General features: G+C 39.3%; 1 protein-coding gene and 1 long non-coding RNA gene across 4 annotated transcripts in view; one reads left to right on the top strand and one right to left on the bottom strand.

Moving 5' to 3' along the window:
- The first annotated feature begins 8,658 nt into the window (after positions 1 to 8,658).
- The window catches only part of LOC126962058 (uncharacterized), a 155,647-nt gene continuing 138,564 nt past the window's right edge, over positions 8,659 to 25,741 (top strand). The window contains exons 1-4 of one of the 3 annotated variants that reach the window (XR_007728575.1): positions 8,659 to 8,787; positions 12,697 to 12,815; positions 15,166 to 15,317; positions 15,577 to 15,665. This is a non-coding gene — a long non-coding RNA (uncharacterized LOC126962058). The other 2 variants (XR_007728574.1, XR_007728573.1) reach the window with 2 other exon arrangements.
- Positions 19,745 to 25,741, bottom strand: part of SLC35G1 (solute carrier family 35 member G1) — a 400,995-nt gene continuing 394,998 nt past the window's right edge. The window contains exons 3-4 of the mRNA XM_050802819.1: positions 24,799 to 24,979; positions 19,745 to 22,793 (exon numbers count right to left, since the gene is read on the bottom strand). Coding sequence (XP_050658776.1) covers positions 22,061 to 22,793; positions 24,799 to 24,979 — 914 coding nt within the window. The 3' untranslated portion in view covers positions 19,745 to 22,060. The remainder of the gene's footprint in view (positions 22,794 to 24,798; positions 24,980 to 25,741) is intronic.

Raw genomic sequence — 25,741 nt, 5'->3', positions numbered from 1 at the left:
TGATTGCACCACTGCCCTCCAGCCTGAAAGACAGAGAGACCTTACCTCTAAAAAAAAAAGTAAAAATAAAAGGTAAACCATAAGCCCTCAAACTTTATAAAAACTCTGTCATAAGTATAAGGGGTCAGACAGGCAGGACACCAAAATTATAAGAGCTAAAACTGTATATAATATAATATAATTATGGTAAGGCAGCTTGTATGTTCTCTTACCAATATTGCAGTTTGTCATTACGATGTGATGGGCACCTGCACAAAGCAGATGGACCTGAATGTTATCTAACGTTTCCTGGAGGGCAGCCCTCAGGGCTGTGAGAGCATACTTATTTGAACACTTTCTTGTGAGAGGTCTGGAAAAGTTCCTGAATTTTTTGAATAGTGCAGAACTACAACCTTCATAATCAGTTTACAGGAAGTTCGAATAATTGCTCTAAGATGGCATAAGTTTCACTCCACATTGTTTACCAAGATGATTTAATCTGGTCGTTTAAATTAACATATTGGTGGTCTGTAATATATGTACATGTTGTTTTTACTATTGTTTTCAAATGAGTGAGGTACGTCTTTATATTCTGACATGAAAAATGTTCGTGATATACTGTCTAGTGGGACAGAAGTTTCAGGACAGAATGTACCATATGATTCCATTTTGTAAAAATTAATCAATTAAACGAACAAATCTATCTATATGTATCTATGGAAAACAGAATCCAGCTGGGCATGGTGGTGTGCACGTGTAGTCCCAGGTACTTAGGATGCTGAGGCAGGAGGATCGCTTGAGCCCAGGAGTTCGACGCTACAGTAAGATCAAACTACTGCAGTCCACTCTGGGCTAGAGAGGCAGAACTCGTCTCTAAAAAAACAAACAAAGAAAAAAAAAAAAAAGAGGAGAAAAATAAAAGAATCCACTATACTACGTAAAGGCCAGGGGAATTGAGCCTTCCATTTATATTTTACATTTCTGTGTTGCTAATTTTTTGACTATATGGGAGTTTATTAATGATGCAATCCCTGATTGAAGGTACAAGAAATGCATCAGAACTCCAGATGTCAATGTACTATACAGATTCTTGCTTTGAAAATATGATCTGAGAGCAATGTGATTGCAGTCCTTGGAATATATAGTCTTCTCTGACTGCTGCTGCAACCTTACTTATTTATTTTAAATCTGTACAAATTTAATGCATACAGCTTGATGAGTTTGGAGATAAGTAAACATCCATGAAACCATTTCCACAATCTATGCCAAAAACATATCAATTATATCCAAAATTTCCTCCCACCTCATTATAATTTGTGATAAGAACACTTAACATTACTATCTTAGCACATTTTTAAGTATAAAATGCAATATTATTAACTCTAGGCACTATGTTGTACAGATGTCTAGGACCTATTCATGTTGCATAACTGAAATTTTTTGTGCCCTTTGACCAATAGTTCCCCATCTTCCTTTGCCATATGGCCCTGGCAACTACCGTTCTACTTTCTGATTCTATGAGTTTGACTATATCTGATACCTCATATAAGTGGTATCATGTAGTATTTGTCCTTCTGTGTTAAACTTATTTCACTTAGCATAATATGCTCCAGGTTCATTCATGTTGTCGCAAATGGCAAGATTCTTTCTCTTTTAAGGCTAAATAGTATTCCATTTTATGTATATACACCACGTTTTCTTTATCCATTTGTCCTTTGGAAATTTAGGTTGCTTCCATGTCTTGGCTATTGTGAATAATGCTGCAGTGAACACAGGAGTGAAGATATCTCTCAGTATACTGATTTTGAGTCCTTTGAATATATGCCCAGAAGTGGGATTTTTGGATCATATCATATTTTTAATTTTTCAAGTAGAAGGATTCCCTTTTCTTTACTTTCTCGCTTGTTGAATTTTTAAAGTATCACATTCGAAAGATAAAAACAGTAGTTTTTAAAATAAAAATATTTCTCCAGGCACAGTGGCTCATGCCTGTAATCCCAGCACTTTCAGAAGCTGAGGCGGACGGATCACTTGAGCCCAGGAGTTCAAGACCAACCTGGCCAACGTGGTGGGACCCTATCCCAAATACAAAAAATAGCTGGGCTGGTGTCATGCGTCTGTGGTCCTAGCTACTCGGGAAGCTGAGGTGGGAGGATCACCTGAGCTTGGGAAGTTGACACTGCAGTGAACTGAGATCAAGCCCCTCCACTCCAGCCTGGGTGACAGAGTGAGAACCTGTCTAAAAAAAAAAAAAAAAAAAAAAAAAAAAATTAAGAAATGCAAGCCATTGGTTTCCACAGCAAGTCTTGACCATCGATCCACACCACAAGGGGGTGCTGTGGGATTCTGAATGAGTCACATCACTGGCACCTCAGTTTCCCCTCTGTAAAACGAGAATGACACCCTCCTCACCGGAAGGTGGCAGAGCTGAAACGATGTGGCTGTGAAAGCGAGTGGGTCTGAGTGGGTTCTGGGAGACTGCCTTTAATTTTCCTAAATTTGAATGGGGGTTGGGATAAGGTGAGACTGAAGAATCTTTGTTCTGGTCGATTATATTTCTAAAACTAGAACTAAGAATTCAGTGCTTCACTTCCTCCTCTGACCTAAGTCTCACGCTCCTATTCAGAGTGGTGGGGTGGAAGGAAGCTTGAAGTCACCCTGTCCTCAAAGAATCTGACAAAAGTTACGCACCTTAATCCCAGAAAACTGCATGGAAAGCTGATTTTTAAATACAATTCCTGGAGATTCCCAGGCCCACGTGAAGGATCCTTCATTGATTTAATTCAATCACCTTGTTTTACCCAGGAGAACAAGGTTTAGAAATTAAGGCCACCGAGCCTGGCTGTTAATGGCTCACAGATTCCCCATCCCCAAGAATTGCTCTGGGTGTGAGAACCACCTGCAATGCAGTGGTGTGATTTATGCTCCTGAAAGCACATCCTCTGCCAGGTGCGGTGGCTCAAGCCTGTAATCCCAGCACTTTGGGAGGCCCATTAGGGTGGATCACCTGAGCTCAGGAATTCGAGACCAACCTGGGCAACATGGCAAAACCTCATCTCTACAAAAAATTTAAAAAGTAGCCGGGTGTGGTGGCAGCTACTGGGGAGGCTGAGGTGGAAGGATCGCTTGAGCCCTGAAGGCAGAGGTTGCAGTGAGCCGAGATCGTGGTACTGCACTCCAGCCTGAGTGACAAAGTGAGACCGCATCTCAATACATACATAAATAAATAAAGTACATCCTTGCTTGCCTGTTTCCCCCTCCCTGGTCTGTTTTCCTCACGAGCTTTTCCTGAAGTGCATATGCCCAGTAAATCACACACACCTCAACCTCTGTCTGAGGCTCTCCTAGGGAATCTGACCTCATACAAGTGCCAAGTGTCACTGGCATCATTTTATAGATTCTAGACATTGATAACATGTGATGACAATATACCAATAAGATACCTAACTGCTCTCTTTACTTTATACAATCATACTTGGGACCTCAGAAATCATTTAGTCATTTTACAGGTGAGGACATGTACATATATATATGTGTGTATATGTAAATATATACTTTATAATATTTATATATTTATTCTCCTGCTTTTTCCACTTAATATCATATCACAATGATTTCCCTTTACTTCTTTTTTTGTGGCTCCTTTTGATAAGCTTTGTAAAAAGAACTTTTATTTGGGGCTGGGTGTGGTGGCTCACACCTGTAATCCCAGCACTTTGGGAGGCTGAGATGGGTGGATCACCTGAGGTCATGAGTTCAAGACCAGCTTGGCCAACATGGTGAAACCCTGTCTCTACCAAAAATACAAAAAAAATTAGCTGGACATCGTGGGGCACTTGTAATCCCAGCTACTTGGGAGGCTGAGGCAGGAGAATCGCTTGAATCCAGGAAGCAGAGGTTGCAGTGAGCTGAGATGGTGCCACTGCACTCCAGCCTGGGTGACAGAGCAAGACTGCATCACAAAACGAAACAAAACAAAAACAACAAAAAAACTTTTAAGTTCAGGGATACGTGTGCAGATTTGTTATATAGGTAAACCTGTGTCTTGGGAGTTTGTTGTACAAATTATTTCATCAAACAGGTATTAAGCCTAGTACCCATTAGTTATTTTTCCTGATCCTTTCCCTCCTCCTACCCTCTACCCTCTGGTAGGCTCCAATGTCCACTGTTCCTCCTCTGTGTGTCCATGTGTTCTCATCATTTAGCTCCCACTTGTAAGTGAGAACATGTGGTATTTGGTTTTCTCTTCCTGTGTTAGTTTGCTAAGGATAACGAGCTCTAGGTCCATTCATGTTCCTGCAAAGGACATGATCTTGTTTTTTTAAGTCTGTATAGTATTCCATGGTGTATACGTAGCACATTTTCCTGACACCGTCCACTACTGATGGGCATTTAGGTTGATGCCATGTCTTTGCTGTGACTAGTGCTGCAATGAACATATGTGTTCATGTCTTTATGATAGAACGATTTCTATTCCTTTGGATTTCCCTTTACTTCTGTCTTTATAAACATACTTGTGAAAAGATGCATAATATTCTAATCTATGAAGGTACCTTTTTTAAACCTAATATACTCAAATAGGGGAACAGTTATTTATATTTTTATTATTATAAATTATGAAAAGGAATGTCTTTATGTAAATATTTGTTTCTGTGTTTCAGGGGTTTTTTTCCTTAGGAAAAATATTCTAGAAATAGAGTTACTGGGCCACAGGGTATGATATGTATTGCAAATTTTTCAAAAAAATTTTTACCAACTTACATTCCCAACCACAATGCCGTCTGGCAATTTGAATCCTTTTGCCAATATCAAGTGTTATTTTTATAAAAACAAACCCCAAACTCTGACTTAAAGTGAAAAGAACTCACTGCTCCATTAATTTATCTTTCTTTGTTTACAGTAAAGTTGTTTTTTCATATCTTTATTAGCCATTTATTTTTCCTGTTTGGGAGAGTTTTCCCCTTGTGTAGGCCTTTAATAGTGAATTTGTACAGTTTTTGGCAGCCATTCTGGAAAAATATTATACTAGTTGTGAACTTTGTTACTAAGTCTTTGATTTAGAGATATTTATGCTATAATTTCTGCAGAGCAACATTTTTTACCTGTTCCGTGGCAAAGTGTATGGGGAAAAATTTGAGTCTGGAGAAATTCCATTAGTAATTAACACTCAACCAAATTTACCTCCCTCGCTACAGGCAAGACGGAATGTCTTTAAGAGAGGATTTCTAAACATAAAATGTAATGTGATAATTAAACAAAATATTTAAAGTGGAATGGAGGCAGAAATGAAAACACTTACACATTTATGAAAAAACACAAAGTGGGCAGATGACATTGTTCAAAATGCAAGGGTTAGGGCAATGTAACCCATGTGCCTCGAAGATACTAACAAATTCAGACATCCCTAATGTTATGTTTGTCTTAGGATTTCAACTTGTGGTTTTAAAAATGTTTCTCATTTGGTTGTTTTCTTATTTCAGAAATAAGGTTGACACTAAGAAAAATCCAATTGGATAGATAATCAACACTGCAAGTCAAGCAAGCGTTTTAGCCTCCGTCTTAGTGCAGTGTTATCATTTATGTTTTCATGATTTAAAAAAATTAAATGCTGACAGTTTTTCAAGAGACAAGATTAAATTCTGTACTGAAATTCTTCAAGCTTGGGCTCTAGCCAGAGGTGAACTTTATTTTGGAAAATCTGAGAAAATGAGCTCCATTAATTCTGAGGTGTGGAAAGAAGAATCTTGAAATACCCCTCGCTTCTCCAGACACATTATTTAACCTAGCACATTCCTTACAGCAGCTGTTCCAAATCTTTTCCACTTTCCCCAAACCCTCCTAAGCCGTATGGAGAAGGCAGATGCTGGGTGACCTTCCTTGTCCAAGCTCCTCCCATCTCCAAATGCCCCCATGTCTACTCCCGCTCAACCATAAGTTCTTTTACGACAGCCCGCTGTCTTTCCTTTACGCTCCCCTTCTCCCAGTCCAAAATGGAGTGCCCTGTTCATAAGAATCGTTCACTAATCAAGAGGTTGAAAAGGAATGATTGCGGCAAAATCAACTTAAACAACATGGATCCTAGATTTTGCTGGTAGTCAGACCCTGACTAGAGTCAGTTTCCTTGGAATAATGAACTAAGGAGGGAACACAGCAGAGTGACCCTTACAGGCCTAAGTTAGAACCTGGTCCTACCACTCATTAACTGGGTGATCCTGGACAAATTATTTAACCTCTCAACCCTGCTCCCCCTCATTCTTCAGATACTTCATCTCAAAACATGAGGATAATAGAAATTCCCGGCTCCTAGAGCTCTTAGGAGGATTAAATCAGAGAATGGAGTTGGTGCAGAATGTGCCACTTAATAAGCGCTCAAAATAGCTATAATAGATGTTGTCATATATCATCAATATATCAAACCTCTGAATAATTTGCCAGGTTTGCAAACTGTTTTCCTAATCTCTTTCTGCCTTATGCAGGCAAATTTCAGTTTAAAAAAAGGAAAGGGGGTGTTGAAAGAGATGGGAATTGTTTCTCAGCTCCTTCACCCTGATTTTAGAACTTTGATCTACCTCCAAAGCCAGGAAAACCTGCCCCTCCCCCACTCCAGGATGGAGGACAGAACACATGACCTCTGCTTTACTTCGCCATCGACTCTGTGTACCGCGACTCCCTCTCTGATTCTAGTAGACCCTAGCTCAGTGCCTGGCATGGGGTGGGGCGCAACAATCCACACAGTTGAGTTGCTGGAATCCCCACGTCCCTTCTCACGAATGGACTCTGGACAGAGTTGCTTACTTCTGTACCTGTCTGCTTGCATCTTAGAGAACATTTTTGTTCTGCAGAATCTAAAGCTCTTTCAGAGCATAACTCAATCACAAAGATTTCAGGGCAGACTATTCCATATGCATTGATTGTTTGTCAGTTCACTTAGTAAATATTTATTCAATGACTACTGTGCTTTTTACAAAAGAAGAGCACGTATTTAGCCATAGAAGAACTTGTTTGCTTTTTCCCCCCTCAGATCCTTCAAACTCCAGTGAGGTTACCTTTTCCTTTTTGATGCTTTAAAATAATGTCTGACTATAGTGACATCTACTGGTAAAACGGAGCTCTAAGCCAAAGGAATCATAAGCAGCTAGCCTGCTTTTTTGACAGTTCTTTTTTCCCTAAGTGTGGTCCAGGCAGATGTCCAAATCAACAGTCCTTGATAATGAGAACTACTAAACCACTTCATTAAAGTCACTTTCCTGCTAATGATTTCTGAATCTTAAAAGCTGTCCTGTTTAAAATACTACCGCTGTCCTTGCTGAAGAATCACAGACCAAGCTGCCAGGCAGCTTTTTGAAAGGACCATACTTAAGAAAGTGCACAGAACCTTAGAAAGATATTGTATTAAAGTAACTCATGTTGAATTGAATGACTGTGAGCCCCGGCTAACACAGCATTGCCATGGGCTGATGGATTCCAGGACATTTCAGGTCATGAATGAATTACTATTTGAAAGTTAATTTGCATGCCATGTGGCAGATAGATGAGGTCACTGGATTCTTGTATTAAAGAAGTCATTGGTCAAACTTGGGATTTTATTTTACATATAATGCAGTATTCAGTTGTTAAATTCTCAAGGTATCCATCAACAGGACATTCAACACAACATAAATACTGTGCATTTGCTAAAAAGAAAAAAAGCAGGAAGGAATAAGAAATAATGCTTTTATAATATTAGTAAATTATATGTTCTAAAATTGAAAAATAAAGCTTTTTTAAGAATAGATATTTAATTACCTTGAAATCTGGGAGAGAAACAACTATATAATTCTCTAGTAATTGGTTGCTAGCTTGCAAAATGTTAACTATGTCTGCTGGTGCCAATGAGTTTCATCAATCAAGATGCGTTTGGTTAGATGGCCTCATGGCAGCAAGAGGCCGAAGCAGCTCTAGCATCACCTCCTTACACAAGCAGAAAACATTCTTCAGAAGCCTCATTGTGAGAACAAGCAACTCTTTCCCTGGGGTGTTGCCTGCAAACTGCCTCTCACATATCATTGGTCAGAACTGGTTACTTTGCCCTTTTCTAAGCCAATCACTGGCAAGAGGATTGGAATGTTTGGTTTAGAGACTAATTGAAATTCACCCCAACCTTAGCCCCTCCTCTGGGTTTGGGATGGGAGCACTTTGATCAGCACGTGGCATGATAACTTAAAACTGGGGAGATTCAAGCAAGGAAAAAGGGAGGAAGATGAATTTGGGTAAGGAACCAATGGTGTCTACTACAATCAAGAGGTGAATGTGTGGGGAGGATAATGAGGCAGATGTGGGTCTCTAGAAATCTGGGTTGGATGGGAAGGATGAGGATGCTAACCCAAGAGAAATGCTGGAGCGAGAGAAGGGTTTGTTTTATTTTGTTTGGTGTGAATCTAGAAGAGACCTGAACATATTTATAAGTAGAAGGGGGGTCAGTAGAAATGAAGAGTTTGAGAACTCAGAAAAACAAGTTCCCAGAGCAGATGAGAAAGAATGGAATCTCCAGTCAGGTACCAGACTTTGGGATTTAGAAGATCAAATTTCAAAAAAATGGGTGAGTCCATCAGAAAATTGCCAACTTTTAATTTCTTTGATCAGAGGCTTAAAAAAAAACTTAACAATTGTTAATTAAAGTTACTTTCGATTACAATTAATTGAAAGTAATTACAATTAATTTCCATTAATTTCTCAGTTTCTGGATTTTAAATGTTCTTCTTGTTGACTTTCTCCAGATTTTTTTTTTTTTTTGGCTGTCCATTATGTTATTGTGAAAATCTGAATAAGGTTGGTATAATAGATGAAAACATTGTATTGATGTTAATGCTCCGATTTTGCACATTTTACTGTTCTTATAGAGAGAATGTCCTTTTAAAGGAAATGTACACTGCAGGACTGCAGAAGTGTGATGGTGGATTGTACGTGTCAATGTGGCTAGGCTATGGCACCCAGTTGTTTGCTCAAACACCAAACTAGATGTTGCTGGAAAGATATTTTTTAGATGTGATTAACATTTAACTCAGTAGACTCTGAGTAAAGCAGATTGCCCTCCGTAATGTGAGTGGGCTTCATCCAATCAACTGAAGACTTTAAGAACAAAGACTGAGGTTTCTGGAAGAGGGAATTCTCCTCAGAATTGCAACATAGAAACCCTGCTTGAATTTCCAGCCTGCTGCTCTGTGGAATTCAGACTCAGATTGCAATATTGAACTTTACCTTAATTTTCAGCCTGCTAGGCTGCTCTATGGATTTCTGACCTGCCAACCCACACAATCCCATAAGCCCATTTCATAAAATATATGTCTACCTTCCTTCTTCTCCTCCTTCCTGTACGTTCTTCTTTCTCACTTTCATTCATTCATGTATATATATATATATATATATGGAGAACTGTGACTCCTGACTATACAGGGTAAATGGCATCATGTTTTCAACTTATTCTCAAATATTAACTCCAGGGGAATCTGGGTGAAAGGTAATGGGAATTCTTTGTACAATTCTTGTAGTGATTCTGTAATTCTGAAATTATGTCAAAATTAAAAGTTAACAGCAACGTTTATTTGAAATCCAGTTTGGAACAGAGCTTTTCTCTTATATCCAAGCATATAAACTTGTCTACATTCCCGAGGTAGCTGACAAACGCCCATTTAACACATAATGTAGCTGAAATAGTGTGCCTTCTCACAGGGATTAAATAGGAAGAAAGCAAGACTGTTTGAACAGTGATTCAACCAGAAGGGAAAACATTGAGATTGAGTAACAAATTTTATTTCACCTTTACTTGGGTGGAAAAACTATTGCACAGTTTAATATTGAACTGCCAATGTGGAAAATGGGGGAAAAAAGCAACAGCTGGTGGGTTGAGGAAAGAATGGTCGATAAAGAAGAAACAAGTGCTTGGGTGTACCTAGAGAGGAAGGGAGGAGAGTTTTAAGGAAGGTTTTGTTTGATTTGGTTTAATCTGAAGAAATTTGAGCATATTTATACACAGGGGATGGAGCTAGGGTTGAGTGAATACTTGAAATAACGTCAGAGAGAAACAAATGGGATCTTAAGCAAGCAGTGTTTTCTTAAATTTTATATACCATTAATTTGTTTTAATAGTAAAACTGGAGGACCAATATAAAGTTGTTGACTTTTATATTTGCCAAGTGAAGACTTTAAACACACACATACACACACACACACAGCCACCCAAACAATGACTATCCACTGTTACCATAATTTCATAAAGGGTGAACACTAATACATAAAAGGCAAAATGTAAACATTTACTAGATTTAGCATGGTGTTCTTATTTCACTGAGGACTGTTTTATGGACTCTGGCTTTTTAAGTCAGTCTTGGCTGAGCATCTATAAGCACCTGTGTCTACCCTGGTAATCTGTGCGAAGCCTGATGAAGAGGGATGTTCTCAAACACACACTTCGGGTGGTGGTACATCCCCATCTCCTCCATTGTGACTTTGGTTCTTCCGAGGGCTCACTTCCCCTTACCTCTATAGGTGATCCAGGTAAGCCCTGATTTGGCTCTAGGTTCCGGTTCCTCCTCCTCCCAAGGGCAAACTTACAAGTGGAGCTGTGGCACCCACCTCCACTGGCTTTACTGAAATTGCATGTTTACCTTCCAAGTTTTTCAATACTTTTTATCACCAATTCTGCCCTTTGTTAATGTTCAAACCCACTGATCTCTTTCTGGTTACTGGAGCTTTACTTGTGTTTTCGCCTTGCTCATCACCTCACCATTGCTTCTCATAGAATTTTTTGGCTGGAGAAATGTATTAGCACCTGTTTCTGTTTCTCTAATTCATGTTAGATGCCTCCTACCTTAACAGGGAATAGCTGTTTTGGCTACACACCTTACTGGTGAGATTAGTGCCATTCCCCTGTGCTTTGTTTAGGACCTTTCCTGATCCACAACCTTTAGGGTAAAAGTCCAAGGCAATTCATGTCCTCATATCTGCAAATGAAAAGCATGAGATCAATTAGAAAGTGTTTGCTTTGGGTCAAACAGACTGTGTGTGTGACAAACAGACTGTGTGTGTGATGTGCTTTGTCCTCTGTCCTTGTTTAGCAATGTGACTTCACACAAGTTTCTTAAACTCGCTAAGTCATCTTTCTTATTTGTAACATAGAGAAAATAAGAATCTCAAAAGGCTTTTCCAGGGATCAAATGAGAGAAATATGTAAGGAGCTTTGACATGTGCTGGCACATGGCAGGGCTCAAGAAATCATGCCTGCTGTTATAACCCTCCTTTCTTCCTAGCACTTTCTAGAATGATGCTGTCAAACATGCTAACTACTAGTGTCACTGAAACACCAGGGGTCCGGTCTAGGTCCTGCTGCTTGCTTCACAGAAAGGCGATGACTGAGACAATGAGTATTGCCAAGGAAGAAGGCTTTAATTGGGGGCTGCACCCAAGGAGATGGGGGTTCAGTCTCAAATTCATCTCTCTGATTGATTAAAATTAGGGGTTTATATAGCAGGGAAGACATGTTACTATGTCTGAGAAAACAGGAACTCCAGAGGCGTAAGGAAGCAATCATGATGAATGAGGGGCCTGGCGTTTCATTGTGTGGATGCAATGACGTGGTTTCGGTTCTTTGATACTTCCTGAGAGGCCTGGGGATCCTTTCCCGAGGAAGGAACTCAGATACAAACAAGGGCCAATTTCTATGTTTATCCGAAAACAACTGTCTATGGGACTGTTAGTCGGTTTCACTAGCTAGTGGAGGTGGGTGCCACAAGTTTCACCTGTAGTTGCTCTTGGGAGGAGGACGAACCAAAGCCCGGAGCCAGGTCAGGGTTTACCTGAATCACCTGCAGAGACGAGGGGAAAAGAACTCTCAGAAGAAACAATGCCATGATGGAGGAGATGGGGATGTACAACCATCCGAAACAACTTACAGCTTTAAGTTTCAAACTTTAAGACTAGAAGGGCCAATTTCTACGTTTATCCAAAAACAACTGTCTATGGGACTATTAGGTCATTTCACTAGCCACATGTACCCACTGAGCATCTGAAATGCGGCTGGTCTCAGTTGAGATGTGCAGTAACTATAAAACACACATTCGATTTTGAGGCTTGGGATGATGGAAAGAATGTATCTCACTAATAATTGTTTATATTGATAACATGTTGAAACAGTAATATTTTGGATGTACTGGGTTAAAAAAATATATTATTAAAATTAATCTCACTTGTCTTTTTACATTATTTAATATGGCTTCCAGAAAAGTAAAAATTACGTGTGTAGCCTGCAGTGTAATTCTACTGGACAGCGTTATTTTAGAATCCTGATTCTTATTTGTGAAATAGGTTGACAAATTGATGTATGGGATCTTTCTTTAGAGATCACTCCTGGATATGACCCCGTTGTCCACCTGACATCCCTGCAGAGGATGGCGTGTTGTCTTTACCACTTCTTTGGCCTTAAACATCTGCTTTGTACTGTGTCTTGCTTTTCTCATGCACTTAGAAGATTAAAGATCTTAATAACATAAAGAGATGTCATCTGAAAAAGGTGGACAGATATCCCATCATTTCCCCAAGGGTCGAGTCATGAAGAGACGGGAAATCTGCTTGTGAGCACATAGGTGACAAATATTGGGCATTAATTAAGGTTAATAATTAATAATTGTATTTGGGTACAAGTAAGAGAAACACTTTTTTTTTTTTTTTTTTTTTTTGAGACAGAGTCTGGCTCTGTCACCCGGGCTGGAATGTAGTGGCACCATCTTGGCTCACCGCAACCTCTGCCTCCTGAGTTCAAGCGATTCTCCTGCCTCAGCTTCCCGAGTAGCTGGGACTACAAGGTATGACCACTATGCCCGGCTAATTTTTTGTATTTTTAGTAGAGACGGGGTTTTGCTATGTTGCCCAGGCTGGTCTCCTAAGCTCAGGCAATCAGCCCGCCTTGGCCTTCGAAAGTGCTAGGATTACAGTTGTGAGCCACTGTGCCCAGCCCAGAAACAAATTCTAACTTAATCACAAGTAGGGAATTAATTGGAAGGATAGTGGGGATCTCACAGACTTGGTGGAAGAGCTGGACAACTGAGCATCAGGAGGGACAGGACCCAGTCTGTCTATAGGATTTCTATAGCCAGCACCCAAGGCCCTTCTCTCTGGGCACTGCCACTGGACAGCTCAAGGGTGCACCTTCTGCGCTTGAGACCCTGCTCATGATTCAAATTACAGAGAGAGATAAACCTGACTTGGCTGAGCTCAGGTCATGGGTCTGCCCACTTCCTAGGCCACTGGGGGTAGGATTCTGAATTGCCAGCTCCACCAAAACTAGGGACTTAGATTTCAACAGTTCCCCAAAGGAAGGGGTTATGGCAGAAACACTGCTTTAGGTTCATCAAATTCTGTTGCTATTGTTCTTTTCCTCTTCCTGAGCACAAAGGAAAATCTTATTTCCTACCCTCCTTTTAAGTTAGGTTAAAGTCAATGGCATTTGGGTAGAAACGATGTTCTCTGTCAAGACTGTTGATGTAAAATCTTGGTAAACTTGGAGGCTACCTGCATGAGAAGTCAGGGTCATCAGAGGGAAGGAGTCTGGAGCGAGTCTGGAGCCTAATCACCACTTAAGGGAGGGATACTGTAGAGACCTTGCAACTTACATCAGACTGTGAGGGAATCGAGATATAAAGCTTTATTTTTTAAGACTCTGAGATTTGGGGTGTTGTCTGTTATAGCAGCCATCATAATTACTCTAATACAGGGATATTATTTCAGAAGAAAGGGGGTGAGGGAAGCTGGGAATACATTCTATCTTTCTAGGAAGAGCAACAATAACCAAAAACATAGAGTCTTATTTATGAAGCAATACAAATTTTATTAATATACAATGGGAAATTTAACAGTTTAGGGAATCAGGTACTCAATCTTTTGATTCTCTTCTACGCTTACGGTCTATGAGAAGCCAGATTATAATCACATAGTTACTTGATAACACAAATATACAAAGAAAAAGGAGTGCTGATTTTATAATGTAGTGTTCAGGAGCATGAAGACTTGACTGTGTATTCATTGGGCCATGTTTCTTAAAATGAAGTTCAAGAGTCCCTCAAACCAGAGGTACATAAAGCCCAGGATAAATATGACACATCTGCCTAGGGTACCTGAGATTTGGGGAATAAAAAGCTAAATAACTGAATTGGTAATTTAAAAACATTTTTACACTAAAACACACAGATATATTATTAATTAGGATGCAAAAAATTGCATGGATTTTTATTTTAAAGCATGAAGCCTCCAAGAAGATTTGAGGTTGAATTGGGCGGCTTTAGGGTTAGAGTGAGCAGTAGAATAGTGGAGTCAGGAGCACTGGCTTGGAGTTGGACAAACCAGGGTTTTGAGAATAAGACTCTTGACATTTACTAGCTATGTGACCTTCGAAAAGTCATGTAATTTGTCCAAGCTCTATAATCTCACCAATATGATGAAAATAAACAGACTTGTTTCAGGGACTCAAGGAGCCAGACCACAAAACTAGCTAGGACAGACACCTGAAGGACACAGTAAAGGATGGTGGTTAGTGTAGCTGTGATGGTAGCTATGCCTCCAGATTCTTCTCAGCTATTAGGGGTGCTTTTGGGAGAAAAGCTGGGAACTCACTCTCTTGGTGTATCTCATCTCTACAATGGAGCAGGCCTGCCAGAGTCACTCTCCTTTTCTTTCTCCTGAGGCTGGCCACCTTTCTTCCGATTGGCACATTGCATCTGTAGAAATAGTATGGGGAAGTTATAGCTGAATGTGGCTGACCCAGGGTTCACTTCTGTATATTCAGATGACTGTGTATAGCTCCATTCTTTCCAGCTTGGAGGCCGTAGGAAGCCAGCTTATACCTAGGCTCTTGGGCAGCATCTTGCTGTAGCCCTCACAAACTGATTATATAGTCCGTATATGTCATGTTTGCTTCCAATTATGACCAATGTGAGGGCTTGACAATATTTGGTGTTTCCTTGCATTGGCTAAGATTGTTTATGGCTACTTCCCAACAAATGCTGATTAGCAGATTGCAAGAAATAAAACTGAAATATATGCAGTGTTGTCATCACCTATTGTTTCACATCTAGCTCTTGCTCTAGGAGGGGAAGGAGGAAGGAGGACATATGTATCCCTAAATCCCAAAGTCAAAAAACAATCCTTTCACCACCACAGTGACAAATGCTACAGTGACTCCCTGTTCTGCATTCTACCACCCTCAAGTATGGAGGCAGCATGAAGTACTGGAAAGGGCAAGGTCTTTGGAGTCAGGCAGACCTCGTGGCCCAGCCTCATCATTAACTAGTGAGGGGACTAGAATTTAACAGGTAGGTAACCCCATTCAACCTCTTTGAACTTCAGTTCCCAATCAGTCTATCTCCCAGCGTTGGTGAGGGAACGAGACAAAGATTAAGAAGCTCTTGGCTGAGATGAGGTTTATTCAATAAATGTTAGTGTCCTTTCCAAGTAAAAATTGTTTTGGTGCCATAGGAAGGCAGACATCTGAATCAGGGTCACACATGCGTTCTGGGATCTTGGAGAATATAGTCCTATTAAAATGGTGAACTTCAGTTTCATCTTTTGTAGTCTCTTCAATCATGGAGCATGTGGGAATTTAAATATGGTCTGCAGACTCTATGAGGCAAAAGAGGAGGGAGCAAAAGGAAGTCAGTAAGGTGAGTCAGGGTGACAGCCCAGATTACAGCAGTAAACATCCCTCTATGCAGGTATGTATGTATGTATGATGTCATGTACGTATGTAGCTCCTATGTCTTTTACTCCTTTTCTTTCTCCTTTCTTTTCCATCAAGTCACCTTTTCATTTTTGTTCCACCAATTTTATTTTATTTTATTTTGACTAAGTTATTTACCCACATGGTTCAAAATTCAAAAGGTGTAAAAGGGGATTCAGTGGAAAGTCTCCTCTCACCTTGCTCTTCAGCTGCCAAAGGCAACCAATGTTAACAGTTTCTTGCATATCCTCCTGGAATATTCTGTTTACCCTCTTTTTATACAAACGAGCACATACTCAACCATGATATGAATTTTGCTTTTTCACTTAACAATTTTGGGCATTATCCCACATCCATATATGGAAAGCTTCCTTGCTCTTCTTAAATTTATTTTTAATTGCATTTATATTTTATTTTGGGTATATACCATGACTTATTTAACCAGTACTCTATTGAGGGACATTCAGGCTAGTTCCATGTTTTCTTGCTATTACAAATCAGGCTGGAATAATCTTGTACATATCATTTTGCACATAAGTAAATCTGATAGATGGTGCCAAATTGCCCTTTCTAGATGTTGTACCAATGCACACATGCTGCAAAGTACCAAAGACTTCTGACTTTTCTAAAATGTACATGCAAAGGAACTAAAGCACATAAACAGGAAGTGTGTTCGCCTGTTGTATCCTGTACTGTCACGCAGGCTGGAGTGCAGTGGCGCAATCATAGCTCACTGCAGCCTTAAACTCCTGGACTCAAGCAATCTGGCCACCTTGGCCTCCCGAAATGCTGAGATTACAGGTGTGAGCCAGTCTGCTGGCCTTGAAAGATAATGTAATTATATGTTAATATAAATAACTTTAATAAAAAATAACTATTTTCAAAAAAAAATTAGTGAGAAGAGTGGCATTGCTTTATATTTTTGCAAACCTGGCTTGATAGATAATAGCTGTATTCTCCTATCTGCTTCTGCATTCAAGCTGTTGCAATTTCATGTCCAATAGCCTCTGGAAAGCTCCACTGTATACTTATGAGAGAATGATTGTGAAACAGGCTAATAATGTTCTTAGTATTGTTATTAAAATAGTTTTGACATTGAAAACACTTTGAAAGGGTCCTGAGGACTGTCAGAGGTATCCAAACCACACTTTGAAAACAATTGGTTTAGACCAACTTTATTATATTTTATTATTCTTATCCCCTATATATTTAATTTTTGCAAATTTTATCTGTCACAGGCTAAGAAAAGCCCATGAAAATGTCCTACCTTTTGTTGATTTTTGTTCTTTTGAGGCGTTTTGCTTTACATAATGGTGCTTGTGTATACTGTGGTACACACATATCCAAGACAGTTATATCGTTTATATTTTTATTTATTTTTTGGTGGCTTAAAGCAGTAATAACTGGTTTCTTTTTCTCACAAATCTGCAATTTGAGCAGAGCTCAGGAGGTGGGAGGAAGGCTTGTCTCTGCTCCGCACAGCATCAGTTGGGGCGGCTCACCTGAGAGTTGGAGGATCCATTCCCAGCGTGCACACTCACAGGGCTGGCAAGCTCGTGCTGGCTATCAGCTGGTAGTGCAGATGGGGCCAAGTGTTGGGGCCTCAGTTCCTCTTCACATGGGCCTCTCCATGTGGACTTCTCCATGTAACCCAGGCTTCCTCACAGCAATGTGGCTGACTTCCCAGGGGGAGTATCAGAAGAAAGAAAACGTTAGTCCATTCTGAATTCTGCTATTGCTTTGAATTCAATTCTAATATTATTGAGCTAGCACCTGCTATAATCATAGAAAAAATCAAAGATAGTTGTATTATTAGTTTCTCTCTTTCTGGTGTGTTCTTGGCACATACAGCTTAATCTTAAATCATGGCCAAGTATACTTGGAACAGCTGTAAGAACGGCCAAGTTCTTATATCCTCAGATACAGGAATGCACTTCTCTGACCTGGCCTTTCCATCTACTTCTGCTGCACCATAGAGTTCCCAACCCTGGCATGGTACTTTTGTGCTGCACCATTCACCTGAACACATTTCCTTCTGCCCAAGTCTACTTCTGCTCAACTATGGTTTTATACTTTCCTGACCCCACCCTGGCAACTAATCATGAATCTAGGTTACTTCCTTTGCTTCATCAGGCTTACTGGTATTAATCTCACATGGTTTCTAGAACCTTGAAAGTTTAGTAGAAGAGACCCAGGCTCTTTCCTCTAGTAGTGACATTTCCTGGGCCCAGTGGAACATTTTCCTGTGTACTGGGCATCTCTGCTACATTTCCTGCCCTCCCTTGAAAACAGCTATGTCTTCTCCTTACCCTCTTGCTATAAAACCCACCCCCCAATTTCCAGGAGATGAGAAGTGCCAAGGTTCATGGGCTGTGAATTGTTTTCCCAGGTCCAGCTCCAAACTTAATGTTCAAATAGGCTAAAACGTGGATCCATCTTTGTGGATCAGAGTCCCTAATAGGTTATCTTGCAGAATTCTAGGTGAATATGGTAGCTGTATTAGATTTGATATAAGGCACCAAAGGGGGCATAAAACAGCATGCTTAGGGTAGTGTCCAGGATTCGTATATCCAGCCTTCACCCATATAGCCAAATTCTAATGCCCATTATTGACCATGGATCCATACACACCAGATCAGACACCAGGGTGTTATCAAGGACATCTGGCTCTCTTCCTACTAGAATGCCCTCAAGAGACTAATTATGCTTACTGGGTGCAATAGATAAGAGGCTAAAAGAAGCATGCTGAGTACGTAGTGCACGGGAAACACACAAGATTCAGGCCCATTCCCCAGGTCAGAGCCAAGTATAATACCCATATAAGACCAGAGCTAGGGCCAGAACTGGAAAGGTGGCAACACCTGCGCATGAAAGGACTGGTGATCCTTGGCAGCCCTACCTGGGAAGATCAGCTAGGAAGTGAAAGCTTTCCAACAGCAGCACAATTCTGTGCTAGGAGGAGGGAGCCAAATGGAGTTTGCATTCTGATAGGCATGTTCTTATGGTTCCTGGTGAGGCTGCTCAGGAGTAAGGACTCTGTTATAAGCCTCATTTTGAAGAGGAGAGTGAATACTCAATTCTACATTCTTAACCACAGTTCAATACTTATGTTTTCATCCTTAATGGTCTACAAGCCCTTCTATGGCACTCATTTGCAAGAGGGACTGGGCAAGTGAGGAAAACAGGCTCAGGTGCATTAGGTGATTTGCCCAGCTGAAAAGTGATAAAACCATACTAGATCTTCAGATCCTAATCCAATGCTTTACCCACTCTTCCAAGATGGATTATGTAGGTAGGAGAAGCTAGAGTCCAGAAGAAACAAAAGCCCCAGCTGAGGCATTGGAGGCTAACAGGCCTTAGAGGGTAAATAAGAGAAGGTAAGGACAGGCGGGAAATGCAGAGGAAGGACTCTACTGGCAAACACGGGAGCTAGTGGTAAGGCTGACTGGAGTATCCAATTTTGTTGAGATGTAGAAATCAGGTGGGAGAAGTGGGAATAGGGCCAGATGAGTAATTTGATGTGATATGGTGTGTAATAAGGCATCACTGTGGTTTCATGAGAACCAGAGTAACAGTGAAAGCAGGGTACTGTTGTGGCAATTCAGGTGTAAGGTGTTAAGTCTTGGACTAAGATGGTAGCAGTGGAAATGGTGAGGAAAGAATGAATCTACAAGACAGTAAGAAGACAGTAAGACAAGAAAGACTCTTCAGAATTTAGTATCGGATTTGCTACAGGAACAAAAAGTACAGAGTTCAAAGCTGCTTTGTAAGTTCTCAGGGTCTAGAAGAATGAAGGTCTCACTGACATAGAAGATTAATGCCTTTATTTTGGAGAGATAAACAGATTACACTGTTCATCTGACCCTCTTGATAGTACAAGCAGGTCAGATAAATAGTTTAAACCTTGAGATTATATCCCAGCTGGATGGCTAGAGGTCAATCCCCTATAGAAAATAAATTTTGAAGCACAGGGTTGAAAGGGAAATAACTTATATGTTTGCTATAATCATAACAACCAACATATAGCTTTCTTTCATATTATTTTATTAGTACTTATAAAAACAATTTATGAAAATATTTTACTTTTCAAGATACGGAAACTACACTCTGAAAATATACATACCCATAGTTGCTACAATACATATCCTTGTATACACCTTGGACATTGTGTTTAAGAATCATACCTGCAAGGGCTAGAAGAAACATTTTCTCTAACCTCAGTCATATAGTGTGACATTCAAGTACTTAAACCACATTGTTGAAATAAAACATGCTCTAGTGTATGGGCCTAAAGGGATTTAACTTTCTAGGTGCCATTGGTTCTTTCATTGTGCAAGGTAAAGAACTGGAAGAGGGTTCCCTGAGAGTTAATTCACCTTAGGTGGCTCAAGTAGTGGTTTACTGTCCATACTTTATCATGGAACTAAGGGAGGGAGGAAGACCATGGAAATTCAACTTGGGCAGTCTCCTCTCTATCATCCCTATCTATGGAGCATGGCCCCTATGTGATGATTTCTGAGACCTCCGAGTTCTCAAATGCTCCTGATTCTATAATTATCTAAGGTATTTGCAGAGTGATGTTTTTGCAAGTCTAAATTCCAACACTGTAAATTAGGTGAAATAGAGATGACTTACCTACATAGACTTCATTTAGGATTTGTCAGGTGTCAAGGCAATTGATAAAATCAGCAAGCCAAAAATTCCCCCACTGAACTATTGGAAAAGATCCTTTCTCACCAAGGCACGAATCCTAGAAGGCAAGTTCCTCTTTGCTTTGGGAAAATGATGATGAGAGGGTACGAAAGAGCCTATAACCTTTCAACTCTGCGGGCTTAAGATAATGACAGATGCTTCATCTGACACAGTAAGAGCTGGAGGCTACTGCAACCTCACCAATAAAGGGTTCGTTACAACAAAGAATCATTTGTGTACTCCCTAAGTCCTGACTAACCTCCCAAGCTTTTCTAGATATTAAATTCTCTCTAACTGCAAAGTATTGGTCTGATGAAGTTCCAGATGTAAAATGTGCTGTTTGAATTCGTGGCATTAGTGTCATGGTGCTGCATCAAGGTATGGCACTGACATTTAACATCATGCTGATAAACTAGAATTTATAGCGATTTTTATTTCAATGCAGGAAACTATGAAAGTCAATCAAACATAGATTCACAAGTCTTTAATGTATAACATAAAACATTATTACATATAATTTCATAACTATAAAAATAAGTTTAATACATTATCATATTTTTAAAAATTACTTTAAAAACATATACTCCAAAGTCTTCTATTTCATTTAGAGAATAAGGGAGGTATCTATTAGGGTGAACCATATGAAACTATGGTTTTTTAAGTTAAAATAGTAAAATCTTGGCAATTACATATGGTTCAACCTAATAAGATCCTGAGAAAATTTTATTTGGCATCACACTATAAATTCAAGGGGAATTTATAGAAAATCACATTTCTAGTGAAGAGAAAACACTTCAGGATGGAAATGTGCACACTGGTCATGCCAAGATTTCTCTTTGTGATTTAAAGATCTGAAATCCTGGAATGTTAAGAAAAATTTAGAGCAGTTTCAAAAAAAACTGAGGACAATTAAAATTATAGAATGCTAGCTGCAGTTGCTAATGCGACTGAAACAGAAAACTACTTGCCAAATTTGGCAATTTAAGTGTTTTAGAGGTGACATAATAAAAATTCCAGCATTAAAATGAAAAGGCACAAATATGAGTTACAAGTATGATAATCATTTATAAAATACTTGAAAATAAGGCCAATTCATTTGTATTATTAACACCATTAAGCAGGCACCTATTCTAAGCTTCAACTTCGTCCTCCTAAATAGAATAAGGTTGCAAATGAATTATCAACATAATACTAATTATAGCAGCATTATCAATTGTCTGGAAGGCATAGTATATAAAGATCATGGTGGTAGAACCAAGTTTCTTAGGCTCTACACTGCTAAAAGAATATCTAAAATAGCCTCCCCACCCATATCCCATCAGTACCAAAAATACATTTTAAAAATTACATATAATATTACTAGCCATAAAATTTTTTGGTTTTTCTTCAAACAATGAGCTCTCCTCTCAGCAACTCGACCCCAACAACAACAAAAAAACAAAACCAAAGCTACCAAAATATTGTTACACCAAACAGACTAGCTAGTCTTAACTAATTAAAGACATACTATATTCAAAAATGGTACTTTAGGAAATTTATTAAATATAACCAACGAAGCAAATGCAGATTTTCCAGATGTGTGCATATGCTGTCTGTGAATTAGGTGATGGTGTACTTGAAAAAAATATGTATTTCTGCAATGATGCTTCATTTGGAACTTTGGTACCATTTACGAACGGCCGCTCCAACATTACTGGCTACTACGCAGACAGCACCACCCACTGTCCACCATGTTGGCACATTATTAAAGAAAATAATCTGAAAGATAAAAGCAAAGACCACATCCATTGTCCTCATTATTGCTACTGGCCCTGCTTTTTCTATTTGAAGTGCTTTTGTGATAAATATCTGAGCCCCCAAACCAAAGAGCGCAATGAATATGAGAAATAGCCTGTCCAACCCACAGTAAGGCAGACTCCACTCTCCTAATATAAAGAGGATGATGACAGTTTCAACGAGGCCAAGTACTACATAATACCAAATGGTCAGAAAGTAGTCCACAGATTTTCCCATTTTTCTTAGGATAACTAGAGTCGATGCAGCAAACACGGCGTGTCCAATTGCTGCGAATGTTCCCTTAAGGTGGACTGAATAGCTTTCTTCGATCCCCAAAGAACCAAACAAAAATGGTGGTCTCACGATAAGGATCACTCCAGCGATTGTGAACATGGTGAAAAGAGCATCCCAAGGGCTATATTTTTCCTTGAGACATATCCAAGCAAATATGGACGTAAACACTGGACTGCTAAACGTGATAACTGTGGCATCAGCGAGGGCCATTGTCTGGAAAGCATAGTATATAAGCATCATGGAGGTAGAACCAAGGACTCCTCTGAGAATGAGGAAAATTCGATGACTTTTTGGGCCTATAAACCCAGTTCTGTAAATTCAAATGAAGAAATGCATATTAAATGAAATTAACATTTGTTTTTAAATTACAATTTGTAATTAAACATTATTTTAAAAGTACTAAATATCAAAAAATAAGGGAATAGTAAATTAATTATAATATCCACAAATGAATATTATATACCTTTTAAAATAGTATTTTCTAAGTATAGTTAATGACAGTAAAGCGTTCACAGTAAAAGCAATACCAGTGCAAGTGAATTACATACATAGTAAAATTGTAATTCAATTAATATAGATATGTATCCCATGTATATGTATACATATATGCTTGCAAAAAGGACAAAAAGGAAAATAAACTAAATGTTAATCATGTTTATCTCTTAATAGATAAACTCATAGGTAATTTTCCTTCTTTATATTTGTTTTCTCCAAATTTTCTATAAAGAAAACATACCACTTTTACAATAAATACAAGGTCAAGATTCAGCTGCCCTGTTTAAGGAAACTTAAACCCAGCTAATGCTGATTCTCAATCTCATGAATTTTTCTATAAAACTTGAAACACTGCTAAAATTTATTTTAGATTGAATATGAGACAAGTTTTCATCGTTCTCATGAGGAGTCAAAACGCACTGAAAAAGAACATGTAGTGTTTGGAAAACCATGCTTACTGCTATTCAAATTCTTTTCAATAAATATTTACTAAGTACCCACTCTGTGTAGGTTCCTGTCTAGGTGCAACTTGCTGACTTGTTGCAGGGCTAGACTTCATTAGATCATCATCTAGGCTACCCCGGGTATCTTGGAGTTAAAATAAAAGCACGGTCACATTTGGCCCATACTTTGAGAAGCAAAGAGTCTTCCATGATAATAAAACATAAAATGGGTCAAAACAGATTAGGACCAAGGATTTTAACAACATTCTTCCACTGTTCTTCCCCTGACAATATCTTTATTTCAAAATGGGGAAGATAATTATGTTAGCATCAGTGTTGTGCTGCTACCCTTAGAAATTTCTAAAGCCCTACCATCATTTCTTAAAATAGTGTGACTTGTCCACATTGACAGAAATTTGCAGATATTAGCAGATTTTCACTTTTCCCACCAAATCCTTAGGATATGGAGTGAAACTCTTCTAAGCGAGTCTGCACCATGTTAGAGATACAAGCAGACTTTGGTGACAAGTGACTAAAGCTTTTCATTTGGGGTGTAGGCTTTTTTGCCCAAAGAGACAAAGAGCCAGGCAGCCACTAAGGACCCAACTGGTCTCTCTCTCAGGGTTCTAAATACACTGAGGTATATGGAGGTTACAATGGTTGAAGGAAGCATAATTTTAACCCAGGCAGGGTGGGCAGTACAACAGGGAAGGAAAAGAGGAATTGGGTTGGGAGAGAACAGAGAGGGCGGAATAGAGACAATTTTCATATGCTGTTATGTTCTACGCAAGGCACTCCACCCTGTAATAAATCTTATTAGACCCTTGTTATCACCTTGTAGGGCAGAGGTCACACAGTATCATTACCTCCAGTTTACAAAAGAGGAAACTGAATATGAAGGTAACCTTGCTCAGGGTTACCCCATCACCTTTTGAGGAATACCTAAATATTATTATTATAATATTTTATTTGCCCTGGTAAGAAAGCAGCTCGTTCTAAAAAAAACTTCTGACACTAGGATACACTATTACTTCTTTTCATTCATCTTTTTCTTCCAAACAGTAGTTATGCCAAAGGAAAGAAGGGAGGGTGATACAAGACAGGAGGAATTATACAAAGAAAGCTCTGTTTTCAAAAGGGGAGGTGGTGAACAACAAAATTTCTTTCTCCCCACTTTGTTGGGTATGTGGTTTATGCTTATGGTAGAATCTTCTATGGGTGGATGCTTATGACTTTTCATTAAGCAGAACCAAGGGGCATAGGAACTGGTAAGTGTATGAGAGGGATAAAGCAGATACTGTAGAGTAATTATAGGCAGGTGAAAAGATACACACACATTTATTAATATCTTCTACTTTGCAGTTAAAAAATACTTACTTTCTGTATATTAAGCAAGGGAGAACAATTAGCATTTGGAGCACACATCGAAATGCACTAATCTCTACAGCATGGACGTCTTGCACTTTTTTAACCAATAAAGAGCTCACTGAGAAACAGAAGGCAGACAATAATGTGTAAAACAAGCCAAGTCCAGGACAGGGTGCTTTCTTCTTGGCTTCTGAAAAAGATTAAATTCTGGTTAGTCCTTGCTTCCAAGTGTACGTTTTATCATTTTTCGCTTAGATACTGGGAAAAATGGAGCCGTGTCAAAGGTTAATAGGCTATATTACCTCCTAAGCATATCATTTCTCTGGGCCTGTACCATTTTCATCATCAATTATGAAGAACCATAGATGAGGACAACAATTTAAACCTGCATTTTTAAAATGCCATTTCACCCTATCAAATGGATTTCCTATGGCTCACTGAAGAATCATTCCTCACTTACAAGTCAAGAAGTAGAATGCTTGCCAAGATGGTGAGAGAAATCTTTAAGAAAAACTTGTCAAGATGGCAAGTAAAAAGTCCTTCCAAATGATGTCTTATGCCATCTCACTGGTGAAACTGCCTTTATGAAGAAAGTGTTCTTTTCTGGAAAATGGGTTCTAATTGGGTTATACAGTTATCTGGTGATTATTTGACTTCTCCCAAGTCTGTGAGCTCTTCCAGGGCTGGGATCTTGCTGTCTTGTTCATGCCTGGCACATGGAAGACACTGGATAACTATTCAGTGAATGAAAGGTGAGAGAACTTCAGGGAAAAACTCAAGAGTCTAACACTATTGGCAACAGCATAGTCTGGGAAGGTTCTCCATTTTGTTATTTTGAACTGTTAATCAGATCTATATATAACTTTTCATGATTCACAACTGATCTTCCCATTCAGAGCACAAACTCCTCAAGGGGAGGGTGCAGGTTATCTAGCCCTTTGGATCCCAAGTG

Source organism: Macaca thibetana, chromosome 9 (assembly GCF_024542745.1).
Source record: "Macaca thibetana thibetana isolate TM-01 chromosome 9, ASM2454274v1, whole genome shotgun sequence".
NCBI lineage: Eukaryota > Metazoa > Chordata > Mammalia > Primates > Cercopithecidae > Macaca > Macaca thibetana.
Note: the sequence above shows the minus strand (reverse complement) of the source record. Positions and strands in the feature narration are given on the sequence as shown.